Below are 17,900 nucleotides of genomic sequence, written 5' to 3'. Positions count from 1 at the left end.
TCATGATTGTTGTGGGTTCTGATGATATGAAGAGTGAGTCATCAAGTGTTGTACTCACATATAAACACTCCCAGACTACTGAAGCTCATACATTCAGTATGCAAATAAGTCCAGTATCTATTTCAGTTACTGGGGATGAGATCTGAACATCATTATATCCTTCTCCTTAAGTATGTCTATATGGATATTAAATACAACCATGAAAACATTTGCACAAATTCATATCTTTGAATAAGAATACAAAGAGTGCTTTGTAAGAATAAAGGAATATACTACATGGATCACTGTCCCAGCTGCTCTCTAGCCTGTGGAAAATATGGAGGAATACTAACAATGGATCTAATGCTGGACACTGGCTCTTCTGTTGTCATGGACATGGAATTTGAAATGCCAATAAAAACCACTTGAACCTTTTACTTTTTTAGTTATGTATTAATGCACAGCCGTGCAAACCTGACTTCCTTTGTCCATCTCCTGTGATCTGGTTGCGCTACACATACGGGTCCCAGTGTGATTGCCAAACATGGTACACCCTTTCAAGGATAGAAGGACACTGTAGCATTCTATGTAGAAACTTGATGTCTAGTGCTGTACCCTAAAGGAAGTATTGTATGGAAACTGTACCTAATAACCTGTGTACATGAATATTTCTTGGTCATTCTGACAAGACCATCAGCAGAGTTCATCTTCCTCATGTGGTGATGTATGCTATCAGCAGCCTGTTCACTCATGCTTGGACTAAGTTCCTCAAATCAGTCAGTGAACACTTGTGTCAACTACAGCTGCTGGGATTCTCTGCTAGTGGAGTCTGTCCTCTGTGACTTCAGCCCCACTGTTAAGTCTGGGATCAGCATGTAGAATAAAGGAATATACTACATGGATCACTGTCCTAGCTGCTCTCTAGCCTGTGGACAATATGGAGGAATACTAACAGTGGATCAAAGGCTGGAGACTGCCTCTTCTGTTGTCATGGACTCTGATGAGAACGACACATGAGAGGTTCACCAGAGTAGGTCCTGAAAATTGAAATAGGAATACAAGAAGGACCCAACTCACATGATGTTGGAGACAGAACCTCAGCTGCTGTTGGAGAGAGTGTAGTGCAGGATTGTGTAGTATGCTGTACTACAGTGCAGTGTTTTGTGAGTCCAGGTTTTTGGCAGACAGCAGCTGTGTGCTCTGGTAGAGCTGCAGCATCACAACACACAGAGGTTTTTGTACGGCGACTTAACCAGAGTCAATCACTGTGGTGGACTTTTGGTGGAGGCACCAGACTGGATGTTGGAAGTAAGTATCTGAAAACGATTGAATATTCTCTTTGTTTGTGTTAATAGATCTTTACATCAACTGTCACTTCTCCGAATATTTTTTTTTCAACAATTATGAAAATTCTGAATCATTGCGTATCAGAATTTTTTATGGAAAATAAATGTTAAACTCAAAGGTTTTTTCATTGTTCACTAAAGTAGCTATTAAAAGGGATCACTCAGGAAGTATTCTTGCTTTTTAAACAACTTAACTAAAGTCTAAAGAAGCTGTGAATTCAGCAGCAATTGGAGGGAGGTTTTTGTACGGGCAGTGATAGGGATTGTATCACTGTGGTACACATTTGGTGGCGGTACCAGACTGGATGTTGGAAGTAAGTGAAAAACTTGACTTAAATGGATGTAACTTTTTGAGTGTCTGCTTTTTTATAGAAATGTCGAGATTTTTTTTTTTTCAGTGTTCACTTCTATTTAGTTTTTTATTTTATTGAAACCAGTATGGTTAGACCATTCCAACCTTAGAGATCATACTTTTTTTTTTCTTCATTGATCTACTTTCTATTGAATCCTTTAAAACAGCTTGATCACAAAGTTTCTTGTGTTCTTGCTTTATGTTAAAGCCGTTTGTTCATGGGTGGATTTTCTCATCATTTAACACAATTTGACATGTGGTTTTTGGTTATGTAAGCCCTTTCATTTTGATATCTATACTTATGTTAATATCTATTTTGTCAATTCATGAAATACACTGTAGATTTAGACATTTTGCCAGGCTCAATTTATTACATCCTATACCTGAAATGACATTGTCATTTCCTGAAAGAACACCTTCATTTGTTTCCTAATATATCAATATACTAACTCATGTTCATGTATTAAATTGCATTAATCGGTTTGATACACTATGAAAACGTATTGATGTTTTCAAACTGATCCTAAGGTTCGAGTCGTTGGTTGAAATAGCAGAAGTCCATCTCTGCCATCAAAGACAATCTCTTAAACTGCTGTGTAGTTGTGGAATCTGACGTATTGTGTTTGTCTCCAGGCAACCGTGCCCCCACCCTGACGGTGCTGCCCCCCTCCAGTGAGGAACTGTCCAGTAAGAGTACGGCCACGCTGATGTGTCTGGCCAACAAGGGCTTCCCCTCAGACTGGACACTCAGCTGGAAGGTGGACGGGAGCAGCAAGAAGGGCCAGGAGGCCAGCAGGGGGCTCCTGGAGAAGGACGGCCAGTACAGCTGGAGCAGCACCCTGACTCTCACTGCCCAGGAGTGGGCCAGGGTGCTGGACGTGACCTGTGAGGCCCACCAAAGCTCCCAGCCTACGGTCACTCACACCCTGAAGAGAGAGCAGTGTTCTGAGTAGCCCCAGGCTCACACAGCCCTGTGGAGAGGGGCTGCTTCCTCTCCTGGGACTCTGTTCTGTGCTCAGCCATTCTCTGTCCTCCTGATGGCTCACATGCAGACTAACAGGGAGCTTTGTTAGAGTCCACTTGTCGCTGCTGTTTGTAGACTGAGGTGTTATCAGTGCTAAAGTTGACGTGTTCTGCTTTTGGTCACTATTCACTCTGTTAGTTGGCTTTGCTTTGATGCTGGAATGTTGTTATTTTATTGGACAATAAAGATTTCTTGTTGAACTTGAAAATGCTGAATTTTGACTTTATTCATACGAATATTGATTGCAGTAATCCAAAAATAGGATTGTACATTGAAAATATCTCATTACAACACACTATTGTTGTCAGATAATGACAGTAATAAAAAAGAATGATAGATTATCAACCATTACTGTTTCACTGAAACTAAAACTGTAACTGAATGTAGATATATCCATCCAATATATTATCACTTATATTTACCTGTCATCATGACAAAACATATAACTTTACAGGAGAGCTTACATATTACCACCATGATAACATGAGATTGTGGTGTTCACACAGTATGGACAGACTCAACCAAATCTGATTCAGTCTGAATAACGTTTGATTAAATTTTTTAAAGACATTAATTAATTCTGCTGTGATACAAAGGGTCCGTAATCTGTAGGACCCTTATAATCTTATAATTAAGTGATAATCTTTCTTAATCCCCTGGGGCCAGGTGAGCATTTGGTGAGAGTGCTGCTCCTTTCTGGGAGTAGTTAGAACCAGCCACCCTGACTATGCAAATCTCAGTTTCACTCCCACAGCTCCAATGTATAGTTGAACAGTTGAGTCTAAAATACCCTAGACTGGGCCAGGTGTGAGGGGGGCTGGTTTCATTTAATATGGGGGAAGAGGAGGGGGGGCTTGTGAGTCATCTAACTCCTGTCTGAGATAAATGTAACACAGGAATGGAAGTGGTGACTTCCTCTCAAGTGTTCATGTCAGAGTTCTGACAGGAACTGTGATCTGATGTATAAAACGTGATGACAGAAGTGAAGTGTATGGTGATGTCAGATATTAGGTTTCAGTGAGACAGATGACAGAGGTAGAAAGGTAGTTGATCGTGATGGGGATGAAGATGATGATGATAATTAGGAAGGCTGACTAGGATGATTGTGGTATTTTTAAAACAGGTTACACTTCTTAACCCTTGTGCTGCCTTCGGGTCACATGACCCAAAGGTTCATAACGAACCATCGTTGTGTTTACCCAATTGTACCCAATACAAAAACAAATAAAAATAATTTTCTTTTAACCTTCGCAATGTGGGGGGGCTGAGACAGCCCAACGGTTAAAAGAAAATGCTTCACTTTGTTTTTGTATGCGGTAAATTTGTCGCAATACGACGGTGGGTCACAATGACTGATGGGTCAGAATGACCCGAAGATAACACAAGGGTTAAATTACTGTCCAGTAATTATTCAGTATCAGGGATGTCGACCAGCCTGATGAATGTATAACAGTCTCTGATGAACACTAAGTCTGAATGAGAGAGTCAGTGGAGACATGTTTTAAAAAAGATATATAAAGATAATGTTTTGTTCTTCTATAAGTCATTTCATATCTAAACATTATGAGCCTAAACGTTTTCAGGACTGCTGTGACATGAGAGTGGGTGAGTTGACATATGAATGTAATATCTGTTAACTACATCTGTTTATATTAGTTACTATACTGTTGCTAAGCAGTAATGTAGTACAGCAGTGTTATGTTACAACACCTAATACATTTACATTACATTTACATTTATGCATTTAGCAGACGCTGTTATCCAAAGCAACTTCCAAGAGAGAGCTTTACAAAAGTGCATCATAGGTCACTGATCATAACAACGAGATAGCCCCAAACATTGCAGGTATAGCCAAAACATATTCATTTAGTGCAGCAGTTTACACTGCTCCTAACTCACGCCTCACTTCTCGACCTCCCTCTTCCCCCAGTTCAGTGGTCACCACATTTCCCCTGCCCTCATTGTTGGTAGGGAAACCACAGAAGTGAGGAGTCATATTAACTCTGGACTATGATAGTTGGGGTTGGTGTTAGGGTCTATTTTAATAAGGTGTGTTTAGTTGGGCTGGATGGTTAGGGGTCAGGACTTTTATACGGACAGCACTACCTCTTGTACCTTAATAAAGCACCTTCTAGTTATTGAAGAAGGATGGAGGTGACTTCTTTGGTACAGGAATAATGGTGGTGGCTTTGAAGCACGTGGGAACAACAGCCTGACTCAGAGAGGTGTTGAAGATGTCTGTGAGGACATCTATGAGCTCCTCTGCACAGTCCTTCAGTAAACAACCAGGTATGTTGTCTGGACCAGCTGACTTGCGGGGATCGATCGTGGAGAGAGATCTTTTCACGCTGGCCGTAGACAGACAAACAATCTGGTGTGTTGTTTTGTGCTTCAAAGCGACCAAAGAAGTTATTGAGGTTGTTTAGTGATGTTACTGGGTCTGTGGTGGAGATTTGTAGTCTGTGATGGCCTGGATACCCTGCAACAGACTCTGTGTATCTCTGCTGTCTCTGAAATGTCAGGTAATCATTTTTGCGTATTGCTGTTTGGTCTTCCTGATGCCACGGGACAAGTTTCCTGTCATTCATAGCTTCTGGTTAGCCCGGGTTGTGATGGTTTTGTCGTGTGTGACATCATCAGTGTACTTGGTGATGAATGCAGTGACGGTCTCTGTGTACTCCAGGATGTCTGTGTGTTCATTGTAAGTGGCTACCTGCTTGAACATATTCCAGTCTGTGGTGTCAAAACACACACGTACCTGCTTCTGAACCAGTTTGATGACTTTCACCTGTAGTCTGAGAGCCGGTTTCAGCATGACGGTGATGTTGTCAGAGGCAGAAAGGTAGTTGATCATGATAGTGTTGATGATGATTAGGAAGGCTGACTAGGATGATTGTGGTATTTTTAATGTTACACTTCTTTAATTACTGTCCAGTAATTTTTCACTATAAAGGATGTTGATCAGCCTGATGAATGTATAAGTCTCTAATGAACACTTAATGTGAATGACAGTCAGAGAAGACATGTTTCAAACATATATATAAAGTTAATGTTTTGTTGTTCAATAATTCATTTTATATCTAAACGTTATGAGCTGAAATGTTTTCAAGACTGCTTTGACATGAGGGTGGGATGGTTGACATAATTGGCATCACTGATATATTCAGCTCAATGTAACAAAGGCCAGTCAGTGTTTCATGTCACTTTCTCTTCCCTCTCAGCACCTGCAGTAGGTCTCAGCTGTAGCAGTGCAGTCACTGTGCAGTCTGACTGAGGGAGGTTTTTGTACGACTCTGTATCACTGTGTGAACACCAAGACACTGTTAGGGTAGTGTAAACTCTGACAGTAGTAATCTCCTGCATCTTCAGCCTGGACTCCACTGATGGTCAGAGTGAAGTCACTACGTGATCCTGTACCACTGAATCTAGATGGAGTCCCAGACTGAAGTGTTGTAGCGTAGTAAATGAGGAGTTTAGGAGCTTCTCCAGGTCTCTGGAGGTACCAGGCTAGACAGTGATCACCATTATAGTGCACAGGACTACTAACTCTACAGGCTATGGAGACTGTTTCTCCTGCAGGAACAGCTTTCACTGCAGGACTCTGAGTCAGAGTGTACTGCCCTCTGGACTCTGGATATGAAAAAGGAAAAACAAATATTAAGGATACATCTTGATAATACAAAGCATACGCATTGCAGAAAACAATTAACATTAGAGGTAATACTGAAATTGATAAAATTCTGTTACATGACAGAACTTTCTTACCCTGTATGTAGACAGCTAGAGTCCAGATGAAGATGGTGATCAGAGTCATGGTTGTTGTGAGTTCTGTTGTCATGAAGGACAGCTCTCAGTCATGAAGTGTTAAACTCACAGGACTATAAACACTCCCAGACCACTGAAGCATGTGCTGCCTATGCAAAGTGTCCTCTCTGTACAGACAGACTTTCTTGGACCCACAGAGAAACTGTAGTTCAACAGATTGGTTCATTACTACACTCATTTTACCACAAACCACTCATTATATCACAAACGCAAACACTCATTATGCCACATTCCACAAATGAATGTAAAACAAGTATAAGTGCTTTTCAGGTTCCACTATTGATAGTGACAAGGGCAAAGCTTCCTGTTAGTCTACATGTTATAAATGAGCAGGACAGAGAACAGCTGAGCACAGAACAATTCCTGTAAGTAAAGAGGCTTTAAAGAAAAACTGGCAGAATTAACAAATCATATACTGTACAAAGTAAATGACAAAATCTGCGTCAGTACTCCTTAAGAACTTCAAGTAAGTCATTTTGAAAAGAGTATCCTGAAGCTTGTTAATCATATTGATACAATGATAGTAAGATGTTTGGTTAGGCTTGTTTCCTGTATCAACAAGGTCATAGATCATGTGTGAGCATTTGTATGGTAATAGTTTTCATCCCACTATATTACGGCACAACAGTGTCGGCATATTAATAAAGGAAACCAGAGACAAGGCAAGAAAAAACTATATTGTGGTGCTCCTTGTATTCTTCATTCAAAACACACATCAATTCCTGGGGATACATATCTCCGTTGTTCTCTTCCTCCTTTTGTAGCCTCAATCTGGACCTTCATGGTACAAAAACAGTGATTAGTGCAATCCTTTTCAGCTGGTCACCCTGGCCTTTACTCTGCCTTGCCCCCCAGTAGAGGGCATAGTAGGCCTGTATAAGTCCTCTGCCCTCTTGCATAACCCCCCCAACAAGTCAGACCTAAAGGGTCTTGCGCCAGCCACTAACGGTCACGGCGAGACAGCGCATCCGCATTCCCATGCAACTTGGTTTACAGTACTGTGTCCAAACTTTTGACTGGTACTGTATGCACAACGTCAAACTTGTCAAAAGGCCTGTAACGCCAGAAACCACCTTGTAACCCTACTGTTGGAGTCCGTCTGTCCCGTCATCCACTTTAGGGGGGTGTGGTCCGTGACTAGGCGGAAACTTCTTCCTAAAAGGTAGTACCTCAAGTATTCCAGTGGCCATTTAATATCTTAAAGGCTTCCCTTTCCACGGCGGCATACTTCCGTTCTCTGTTGGAAAGCATGCGACTGATATACACGAGGGGATGCGCCTCCTCTCCCTCACCCTGCGACAGCAGCGCCCCTATCCCAGTGTCTGACGCATCTGGAAACCCGGTAAAAAGGCTGTTAAAATCAGGCATTCTCAACACAGGGTTTGTACACAACAAGGATTTCAGGCTAGTAAAAGCCCATTCCGTAGCGTCCGTCCATACCGCCCATACTGGCTTATAGTCCTTGGTCAGGTCTGTTAGTGGGGTTGCTGTGGTAGCATAATTAGGGATGAAGCGCCTGTAATACCCTGTCAGTCCTAGGAAGGCCCGCACTGCCTTCTTTGTGGTTGGTCTCGGCCACTGTCTCACCGCCTCCGTCTTTGCCTTCTGTGGCTGGCGGTCCTCTCGCTGGCCTCTCTCGCCTCCCAGCATTCACCAAAGCTTCGGTGGCACCACATGCGTCAATAGCCTTTACAAGGTTGTCCATGCACTGTGGGTCACTCTGGCTCACCGTTCTGAGCAAACTCGTTGGTAGCTCCCTCAAACACTTGTCGATTGCAATAGTCTCTAACACTTCGGACACTGATTGGGCCAACCCCAACCAGCCTTTAACTAGCCGTGCCAACTGGAAGAGTTGCCCTCCCCGGAGACTCACCCTCTGTATAGGTTCACCCGTGGAATATTTGTGCTGTTCCCGGGGTGTTAGGTGATACCGGGCTAAAATCTCAGTTTTCAGGCGGTGGTAGCCCACCTCAGCGTCCTCACTTCAATCATAATATGCAGCCTGTGCTGGTCCTGTTAGTAAAGGCGCAATCAGCCCTACCCATTCATCACCTGGCCATCCCTCTCTTCTAGCTGTCCTCTTGAACGCTGTGAGGTATGCTTCGATGTCATCCTCACTGGACAGTCTGGGGATGAGGGTGTTCACCCTTGGGGGGGCCCTCCGCGGTTCTGGCCTTTCTCTAGCCATATCATGTTGGATTGTCTCTAATAACAGCGTCTGTTTGGCCGCACACGCCGCCAGCTGGGCCAGGATTGCCTCACTCATGTTGGTCGGTCTTTCTTCGTCCTTATCCGGGGGAACTTGGTTAAAGGCTCAAGACGCACTTGTTCCGGGAGTGCAACGGTACTTAGGAATGGTTTGCTGGACCCCATGTTAGTTTTCTCAAGGATCACAATGACTCTTGCTTAGAGCCTTGCTGCTCTTGTTGGTTAGTGGTTAAATTGTTGAAATATGTTTTACTGTTGCTTGCTTTTCTACAGGTACACTTGCACTTATAGCGATTCATGTTGTTTAATTGTAACTTGTTTAACTACATGCTCTTGTGGTTCTTCCCTTTGGCTTTTATTTTAGTTGTTCACAATATGTGCTTCATGTTTTGGCTACCCGCAACGTTTTTTGGGGGCTAACTTGTTGTTATCAGTGACCTATTCACTTTGTAAAGCTCTCTCTTGGAAGTCGCATTGGATAAAAGCGTCTGCTAAATGAATAAATGTAAATGTAATGTAAATGTAAACACTCGCATTCTCCACCAATGTGAGCGTTTGTATGGTAATAGTTTTCATCCCACTATATTACGGCACAACAGTGACGGCATATTAATAAAGAAAACCAGAGACAAGGCAAAAACGATATTGTGGTGCTCCTTGTATTCTTCATTCAATACACACATCAATTCCAGGGGATACATATATTAACAGTTCCATCCCCTCGCCCCCTTCTACGTTCTTCTCTTCCTCCTTTTGTAGCCTCAATCCGCACCTTCAGGGTACAAACACAGTGATTAGATCAATCCTTTTCAGCTGGTCACCCTGGCGATGCCTTTACTCCGCAGAGTACACTGACAAGAACAGGTCAGTTCAGGGTCTTCATTCCTTGGTGCCCAATCCACCTGTCACCTGTCTTTCCTCCCTCAGGTAGTGCTTTCTCCCTCTGTCTTGCTGTGTATCTGCTTTTGTAGGCAGAGAGGCTGTTAAGGGAATGAGGTGCAGCTTTGCTGTTCCTCAATGAGCTGAGGAGAAGGAAACTTAAGGGGTGCTGAACTTGGAGAGCTTGGGTGCTGGGTGGAGGTGGTGTGTCTGGTGCTGTACATGGAGAGCTTGGGTGCTGGGTGGAGGTGGTGTGTCTGGTGCTGTACATGGAGAGCTTGGGTGCTGGGTGGAGGTGGTGTGTCTGGTGCTGAAGGCACCAAGGGAGCTCAGTCTCAGTGAGGTTGCTGCACATGTCAACATCTTAGCTCATCATGTACTGTCAGTCTCTACTGTCTCCTCACTGGATCAAGCTGGAAGCCTTGTGTCATTTAAATAGAACTAAGTAAAATCTGAACCATGTGTAAGAGGGCAGAGGACTTACACAGGCCTACTACGCCCTCTACTGGGGGATACACTGCAGAGAGACTCCAGTCTGTCCTGGGAGAACAACTGTCACTGCAGGAGTCTGAGTCACAGTGATCTGTCCTCTGGACTCAACAAAAGAGACAACGTAGAGCTTGTTAAACACAATGTTGAACATGACAACATTTGAAATGTTTTGACTTTGAAAAGACATGCATCTGACATCACATGTACAGTATACTTAAACACCTTTTTTAGGAATGGGGTATATATAGGGTCAGGTGGCTGAGCGGTGAGGGAATCGGACTAGTAATCCGAAGGTTGCCAGTTCGATTCCCGGTCATGCAAACTGACGTTGTGTCCTTGGGCAAGGCACTTCACCCTACTTGCCTCGGGGGGAATGTCCCTGTCATTACTGTAAGTCGCTCTGGATAAGAGCGTCTGCTAAATGACTAAATGTAAATGAATGTTATTGACTTCTTACCCTGAATGAAAAGAGTTAGGATCCACACAACGCTGATAATCAAAGTCATGATTGTTGTGGGTTCTGATGGTTCAAGTTAAAGTCTTTTATTGTCAGATGCACAGCTCGGCTGTGGCCGTGACAGAATTAACATTTAAAAACATGTTAAATTATATATATTTTGATATATAAGTCGCACCTGACTATAAGTCGCAGGACCAGCCAAACTATGAAAAAAAGTGTGATTTATAATCCGGAAAATACGGTATATGTTATGTTATGCCAGTTCTGATCTACCATACCTGTCTATGTGAGTACCCTATCCGTGTCCCTGTTTTTTTCGGAAATAAACCCTTTATTTTCAGTATGGCTGTGTACTCCCTTGCATTTGGGTCCTACCCCTCCTCACACCCTGACAGAATGACAAGACCACAAATGGACCCAGCAGAGAGTTCCCTGAACCCTTTCCTAGGGACCCGACTTACCCGTGGTGGACCCCGAAGCCTGCAGCGGAGGGCCCACCCCAAGTCCTGGTTCCTACCCCGGCTCCAGCCCCAGCCTGAACCCCGACTCCAGCCTCGGTCCTGCCCTGGGCCCCTGCCTCGATCCTGCCCTGTGCCCCTGCCTCATCCTGAGGTTGTGTCGCCCTGCGCCCGAACGAAAAAGGTTGTGCCGCCCAGCACCCAGAGCACTGAGGCTGTGCCTGCCGGGGAGTCTCGGCCGCCTGCCGCCGGTACCCAGCCCCGTTCCTGCCCTGTACTCCAGCCTCGGTCCTGCCCTGTGCCCCAGCCTCGTTCCTGCCCTGTGCCCCAGCCTCGTTCCTGCCCTGTGCCCCAGCCTCGTTCCTGCCCTGTGCCCCTGCCTCGTTCCTGCCCTGTGCCCCTGCCTCGTTCCTGCCCTGTGCCCCTGCCTCGTTCCTGCCCTGTGCCCCAGCCTCGTTCCTGCCCTGTGCCCCTGCCTCGTTCCTGCCCTGTGCCCCTGCCTCGTTCCTGCCCTGTGCCCCTGCCTCGTTCCTGCCCTGTGCCACTGCCTCGTTCCTGCCCTGTGCCCCTGCCTCGTTCCTGCCCTGTGCCCCTGCCTCGTTCCTGCCCTGTGCCCCTGCCTCGTTCCTGCCCTGTGCCCCGCTGGCCGCCGCCTCCTCCGCCCGAGGACTCCTGGCCGCCGCCTCCTCCCGAGGACTCCTGGCCGCCGCCTCCTCCGCCCGAGGACTCCTGGCCGCCGCCTCCTCCGCCCGAGGACTCCTGGCCGCATCCTCCTCCGCCCGAGGACTCCTGGCCGCCGCCTCCTCCGCCCGAGGACTCCTGGCCGCCGCCTCCTCCGCCCGAGGACTCCTGGCCGCATCCTCCTCCGCCCGAGGACTCCTGGCCGCATCCTCCTCCGCCCGAGGACTCCTGGCCGCATCCTCCTCCGCCCGAGGACTCCTGGCCGCATCCTCCTCCGCCCGAGGACTCCTGGCCGCATCCTCCTCCGCCCGAGGACTCCTGGTCCCCACCTCCTCCGCCCGAGGACTCCTGGCCGCAGCCTGCCACCGTGCCCACTCTCCCAGGCGCCCCATCGTCCGCGCTCCCAGGCGCCCCCTCGTCCGCGCTCCCAGGCGCCCCCTCGTCCGCGCTCCCAGGCGCCCCCTCGTCCGCGCCCCCGCGCCCGCGCTCCCAGGCGCCCCCTCGTCCGCGCCCCCTCGTCCGCGCTCCCAGGCGCCCCCTCGTCCGCGCCCCCTCGTCCGCGCTCCCAGGCGCCCCCTCGTCCGCGCTCCCAGGCGCCCCCTCGTCCGCGCTCCCAGGCGCCCCCTCGTCCGCGCTCCCAGGCGCCTCCTGTCCCCCGTGCCCGTCCCCTGTGCCCGTCCTGCCCCCGGGTGGTTCCCTGGACCTGCTCTGGCCTCCGGGCCGCCGGCCTTCTGCCCTGCCTCCGGGTCGACCCCCGGACCTGCGTCGGCCCTCTGCCCTGCCTCCGGGCCGACCTCCGGACCTGCTCCAACCCCCTGCCCTGCCTTATGTGACGTCCCTTGAGAGGGGGGTCCTGTCACGGCCACAGCCGTGCCCCCCTGTTTTTGGTTTTGCCCTGTCCTAGTGTTTCCCTGTCATTGTCTTCACCTGTGTCTCGTTCTCGTTAGCGTCATTGTGTCCACCTGTGTCGTTTGGTTCTGTGTATTTAGGTTTATGTTTTGTGTCTTGTCTTGTCATTACCATACCTGACTGTGAGTACCCTATCCGTGTCCCTGTTTTTTTTTTGGGGAATAAACCCTTTATTTTCAGTATGGCTGTGTACTCCCTTGCATTTGGGTCCTACCCCTCCTCACACCCTGACAAATTCATACTGACTGATATGAACCAACGGATAAACATTACCGTCTACAGCCGCATTCAATGGATTTAGTGATGTGGAATGAGATCGGGAGCTTGGTGAACTAGCTTACCGGTACCTTGTTGGACTCGCTGGCTGTAGCTGAACAACTGTTAATGTGTTACGTTAACATACCGACACATATTCATCCTGTTGTTCTGTGTGCTATTGTGTAGTTGAATAACTTGCCTTTCCAGATTAACTGTCTGTTCTTGGTCTTGGATTTTGCAAAATACATTTCTAAATAAATGCAACTTATAGTCCAGTGTGATTTATATATGTTTTCTTCTGAAAATACGGTAAGTACACAGAACATAGTTTGTTAAATATACAAATAATATACAATATTCAATACAGTATACTAAACCTCTAATACACATAATAACCTATACTAACCTTATAAACCTATACTAACCTAAGACACGTGAAGTACAATTAGTGCAATATTGCTGATAGTGCAACCAGTAGCTGAAAGTGACAGTATGTAAAGTGACAAGTGAGAAGTTTATCAATGTCCATTCAGAAGCCTGATGGCCCTTGGAAAGAAACTGTTGTCCAGTCTACGTGTGCGAGACCAAATGCTGCGGTATCGCCTGCCAGAAGGCAACGGGGTAAAAAGACTGAAGGATGGGTGGTAACAGTCTCTTAGAATCCTGGCAGCTTTCGTGAGGCATCGTGTGTGGTAGGTGTCCTGTAGGGCTGGGAGCTTCCTGCCGATGATGAACTCAGCAGACCGGACCACACTACGTAGGGCCCCTGTCTGTGCAGCTCCCATACCTCACTGTGATGCAACCAGTCAGTATGCTCTCTATAGTACATCTGTAAAAGTTAGTGAGGATGACTGAGTCCATGCCAAACTTCTTCAGTCTCCTCAGGAAGAAGAGGCGTTTCCGGGCTGCTTTGACCACCTTGTCCGTGTGAGCAGACCAGGTGAGATCATTTCTGATGTCCACCCTGAGGAACCTGAAGCAGCTGACCTTTTCCACTTCGGATCCATTGATGTGAAGGGGTGCATGCTCCTCCTCCTGCCGCCTCCTATATTCCACATTTACATTTAGTCATTTAGCAGACGTTCTTATCCAAAGCGACTTAGGCCGATTTATACTACTCCGTTTTCACGGAGACGGACACAGGGAACGCCCTCTCCGATGTGGAACGCCCTCGGAGAGCCCCTCGGAGAGCTCTACGTTGTGGAAGAAATTGCGATTTCCGGTGTGCTTACATTATTCACTAATCAATATAACTAGTCATTGGATACTAGTTAGTATGTTCTCATGTAAGCTTGCTATTAATAAGAGTAGATTGTGTCTATGTGTCAGGGATACTGGGTACTGGGTAAACGTCCTATGACTACAAGGAGAGCGCCAACTATGATCTCTCTAGTCTGAGTGGGCATGTGTTGGGAGCTGTGAATCTCTTCCTCTGAGACTGTTGTAACGTCATTACTGACTGACTGTCACTATCTATATTTACATTCCTGTGCCCTATAAAAGATGGTCCTCCGGCTTTCAGAGCTGAGAGACATGATTGAGACCTAAGCCTGATGTTGTGTTGTCATTCATTGTCAGAGGTCTGGTTTTCTCTCCCAATCTACAGATTGATAATACTTATTAAAATCCAGAACTCAACTGAACTTAGTCACTCCGTTTATGAAGAGACGGACAAAACACTTTCTTCATCAACGTGCACCTCTTGATTTTCCTGACTATCCGTCCGTCCGTCCGTCATTATACGGATACCCCTTGGCTGTGATTGGTCCGTATTCAGAACCGCTTGCGTCAGGGGCGGGGGCGGGGTTGCCGTGACCAAAAAGACGAACAGAATCCTTTGACCGCCATTGCAAGTTTTTACAATTCATATTTCAGCTAAACAGTACATGTAAATCAGCATCTGAATTAAAATGTGACGAGAAATGGGCAGTGTAGTTGCTGAAAATGTGCTTATTTATTGATGAAACGGCTAATTTGTAAATTTGCTCCGACTTTTCCATAACCTAGCTAGCATCGCAGTGCAGCGCCACCTACTCTTCTGGCGGTGAATTGTTTTCAGCACCCATAGCCTTCGGAGTACTAATAGTCGATGAACAGCATCCTCACATTCAGGATGTCAATAACCTTCTGCCTGAAATATTGTTGACATTTCTGTCATTCTGACAAGACTATAAGCAGAGTTCATCTTCCTCATGTGGTGATGCATGCTATCAGCAGCCTGTTCACTCATGCTTGGACTAAGTTCCTCAAATCAGTCAGTGAACACTTGTGTCAACTACAGCTGGGATTCTCTGCTAGTGGAGTCTGTCCTCTGTGACTTCACCTCTACTGTTAAGTCTGGGATCAGCATGTAGAATAAAGGAATATACAACATGGATCACTGTCCCAGCTGCTCTCTAGCCTGTGGACAATATGGAGGAATACTAACAGTGGATCAAAGGCTGGAGGCTCTTCTGTTGTCATGGACTCTGGTGAGGACGACACATGAGAGGTTCACCAGAGTAGGTCCTGAAACATGGAATAGGAATACAAGAAGGACCCAACTCACATGATGTTGGAGACAGAACCTCAGCTGCTGTTGGAGAGAGTGTAGTGCAGGATAGTGTAGTATGCTGTACTACAGTGCAGTGTTTTGTGAGTCCAGGTTGTAGCAGACAGCAGCTGTGTGCTCTGGTAGAGCTGCAGCATCACAACACACAGAGGTTTTTGTACGGCGACTTAACCAGAGTCAATCACTGTGGTGGACTTTCGGTGGAGGCACCAGACTGGATGTTGGAAGTAAGTATCTGAAAAAGATTGAATATTCTCTTTGTTTGTGTTAATAGATCTTTACATCAACTGTCACTTCTCCGAATATATTTTTTTCAACAATTATGAAAATTCTGAATCATTGCGTATCAGAATTTTTTATGGAAAATAAATGTTAAACTCAAAGGTTTTTTCATTGTTCACTAAAGTAGCTATTAAAAGGGATCACTCAGGAAGTATTATTGCTTTTTAAACAACTTAACTAAAGTCTAAAGAAGCTGTGAATTCAGCAGCAATAGGAGGGAGGTTTTTGTACGGGCAGTGATAGGGATTGTATCACTGTGGTACACATTTGGTGGCGGTACCAGACTGGATGTTGGAAGTAAGTGAAAAACTTGACTTAAAGGGATGTAACTTTTTGAGTGTCTGCTTTTTTATAGAAATGTCGAGATATTTTTTTTTTCTTCAGTGTTCACTTCTATTTAGTTTTTTTATTTTATTGAAACCAGCATGGTTAGACCATTCCAACCTTAGAGATCATACTTTTTTTTCTTCTTCATTGATCTACTTTCTATTGAATCCTTTAAAACAGCTTGATCACAAAGTTTCTTGTGTTCTTGCTTTATGTTAAAGCCGTTTGTTCATGGGTGGATTTTCTCATCATTTAACACGATTTGACATGTGGTTTTTGGTTATGTAAGCCCTTTCATTTTGATATCTATACTTATGTTAATATCTATTTTGTCTATTCATGAAATACACTGTAGATTTAGACATTTTGCCAGGCTCAATTTATTACATCCTATACCTGAAATGACATTGTCATTTCCTGAAAGAACACCTTCATTTGTTTCCTAATATATCAATATACTAACTCATGTTCATGTATTAAATTGCATTAATCGGTTTGATACACTATGAAAACGTATTGATGTTTTCAAACTGATCCTAAGGTTCGAGTCGTTGGTTGAAATAGCAGAAGTCCATCTCTGCCATCAAAGACAATCTCTTAAACTGCTGTGTAGTTGTGGAATCTGACGTATTGTGTTTGTCTCCAGGCAACCGTGCCCCCACCCTGACGGTGCTGCCCCCCTCCAGTGAGGAACTGTCCAGTAAGAGTACGGCCACGCTGATGTGTCTGGCCAACAAGGGCTTCCCCTCAGACTGGACACTCAGCTGGAAGGTGGACGGGAGCAGCAAGAAGGGCCAGGAGGCCAGCAGGGGGCTCCTGGAGAAGGACGGCCAGTACAGCTGGAGCAGTACCCTGACTCTCACTGCCCAGGAGTGGGCCAAGGTGCTGGAGGTGACCTGTGAGGCCCACCAAAGCTCCCAGCCTACGGTCACTCACACCCTGAAGAGAGAGCAGTGTTCTGAGTAGCCCCAGGCTCACACAGCCCTGTGGAGAGGGGCTGCTTCCTCTCCTGGGACTCTGTTCTGTGCTCAGCCATTCTCTGTCCTCCTGATGGCTCACATGCAGACTAACAGGGAGCTTTGTTAGAGTCCACTTGTCGCTGCTGTTTGTAGACTGAGGTGTTATCAGTGCTAAAGTTGACGTGTTCTGCTTTTGGTCACTATTCACTCTGTTAGTTGGCTTTGCTTTGATGCTGGAATGTTGTTATTTTATTGGACAATAAAGATTTCTTGTTGAACTTGAAACTGCTGAATTTTGACTTTATTCATACGAATATTGATTGCAGTAATCCAAAAATAGGATTGTATATTGAAAATATCTCATTACAACACACTATTGTTGTCAGATAATGAAAGTAATAAAGAAGAATGATAGATTATCAACCATTACTGTTTCACTGAAACTAAAACTGTAACTGAATGTAGATATATCCATCCAATATATTATCACTTATCAAAAACTTACCTGTCATCATGACAAAACATATAGCTTTACAGGAGAGCTTACATTTTACCACCATGATAACATGAGATTGTGGTGTTCACACACTATGGACAGACTCAACCAAATCTGATTCAGTCTGAATAACGTTTGATTAAATTTTTTAAAGACATTAATTAATTCTGCTGTGATACAAAGGGTCCGTAATCTGTAGGACCCTTATAATCTTATAATTAAGTGATAATCTTTCTTAATCCCCTGGGGCCAGGTGAGCATCTGGTGAGAGTGCTGCTCTTTTCTGGGAGTAGCAGAACCAGCCACCCTGACTATGCAAATCTCAGTTTCACTCCCACAGCTCCAATGTACAGTTGAACAGTTGAGTCTAAAATACCCGGCCTGGGCCAGGTGTGAGGGGGGCTGGTTTTATTA

The 17,900-nt window shown here is 45.6% G+C and overlaps 2 gene segments (V, D, J or C); both read left to right on the top strand.

Annotated features, from left to right (window-relative positions):
• The first annotated feature begins 1,187 nt into the window (after nucleotides 1–1,187).
• LOC136965901 (Ig kappa-b4 chain C region-like) lies at nucleotides 1,188–2,903 on the top strand. The segment is given in 2 exon segments: nucleotides 1,188–1,287; nucleotides 2,311–2,903. A coding segment is annotated over 1 exon segment (246 nt).
• A 13,066-nt stretch (nucleotides 2,904–15,969) lies between these two features.
• LOC136966222 (Ig kappa-b4 chain C region-like) lies at nucleotides 15,970–17,267 on the top strand. The segment is given in 2 exon segments: nucleotides 15,970–16,001; nucleotides 16,678–17,267. A coding segment is annotated over 1 exon segment (246 nt).
• The last annotated feature ends 633 nt before the right edge of the window (nucleotides 17,268–17,900 follow it).

Source organism: Osmerus mordax, chromosome 22 (genome assembly GCF_038355195.1).
Source record: "Osmerus mordax isolate fOsmMor3 chromosome 22, fOsmMor3.pri, whole genome shotgun sequence".
Lineage (NCBI taxonomy): Eukaryota > Metazoa > Chordata > Actinopteri > Osmeriformes > Osmeridae > Osmerus > Osmerus mordax.
This window is presented reverse-complemented; position numbering and strand designations above follow the sequence as displayed.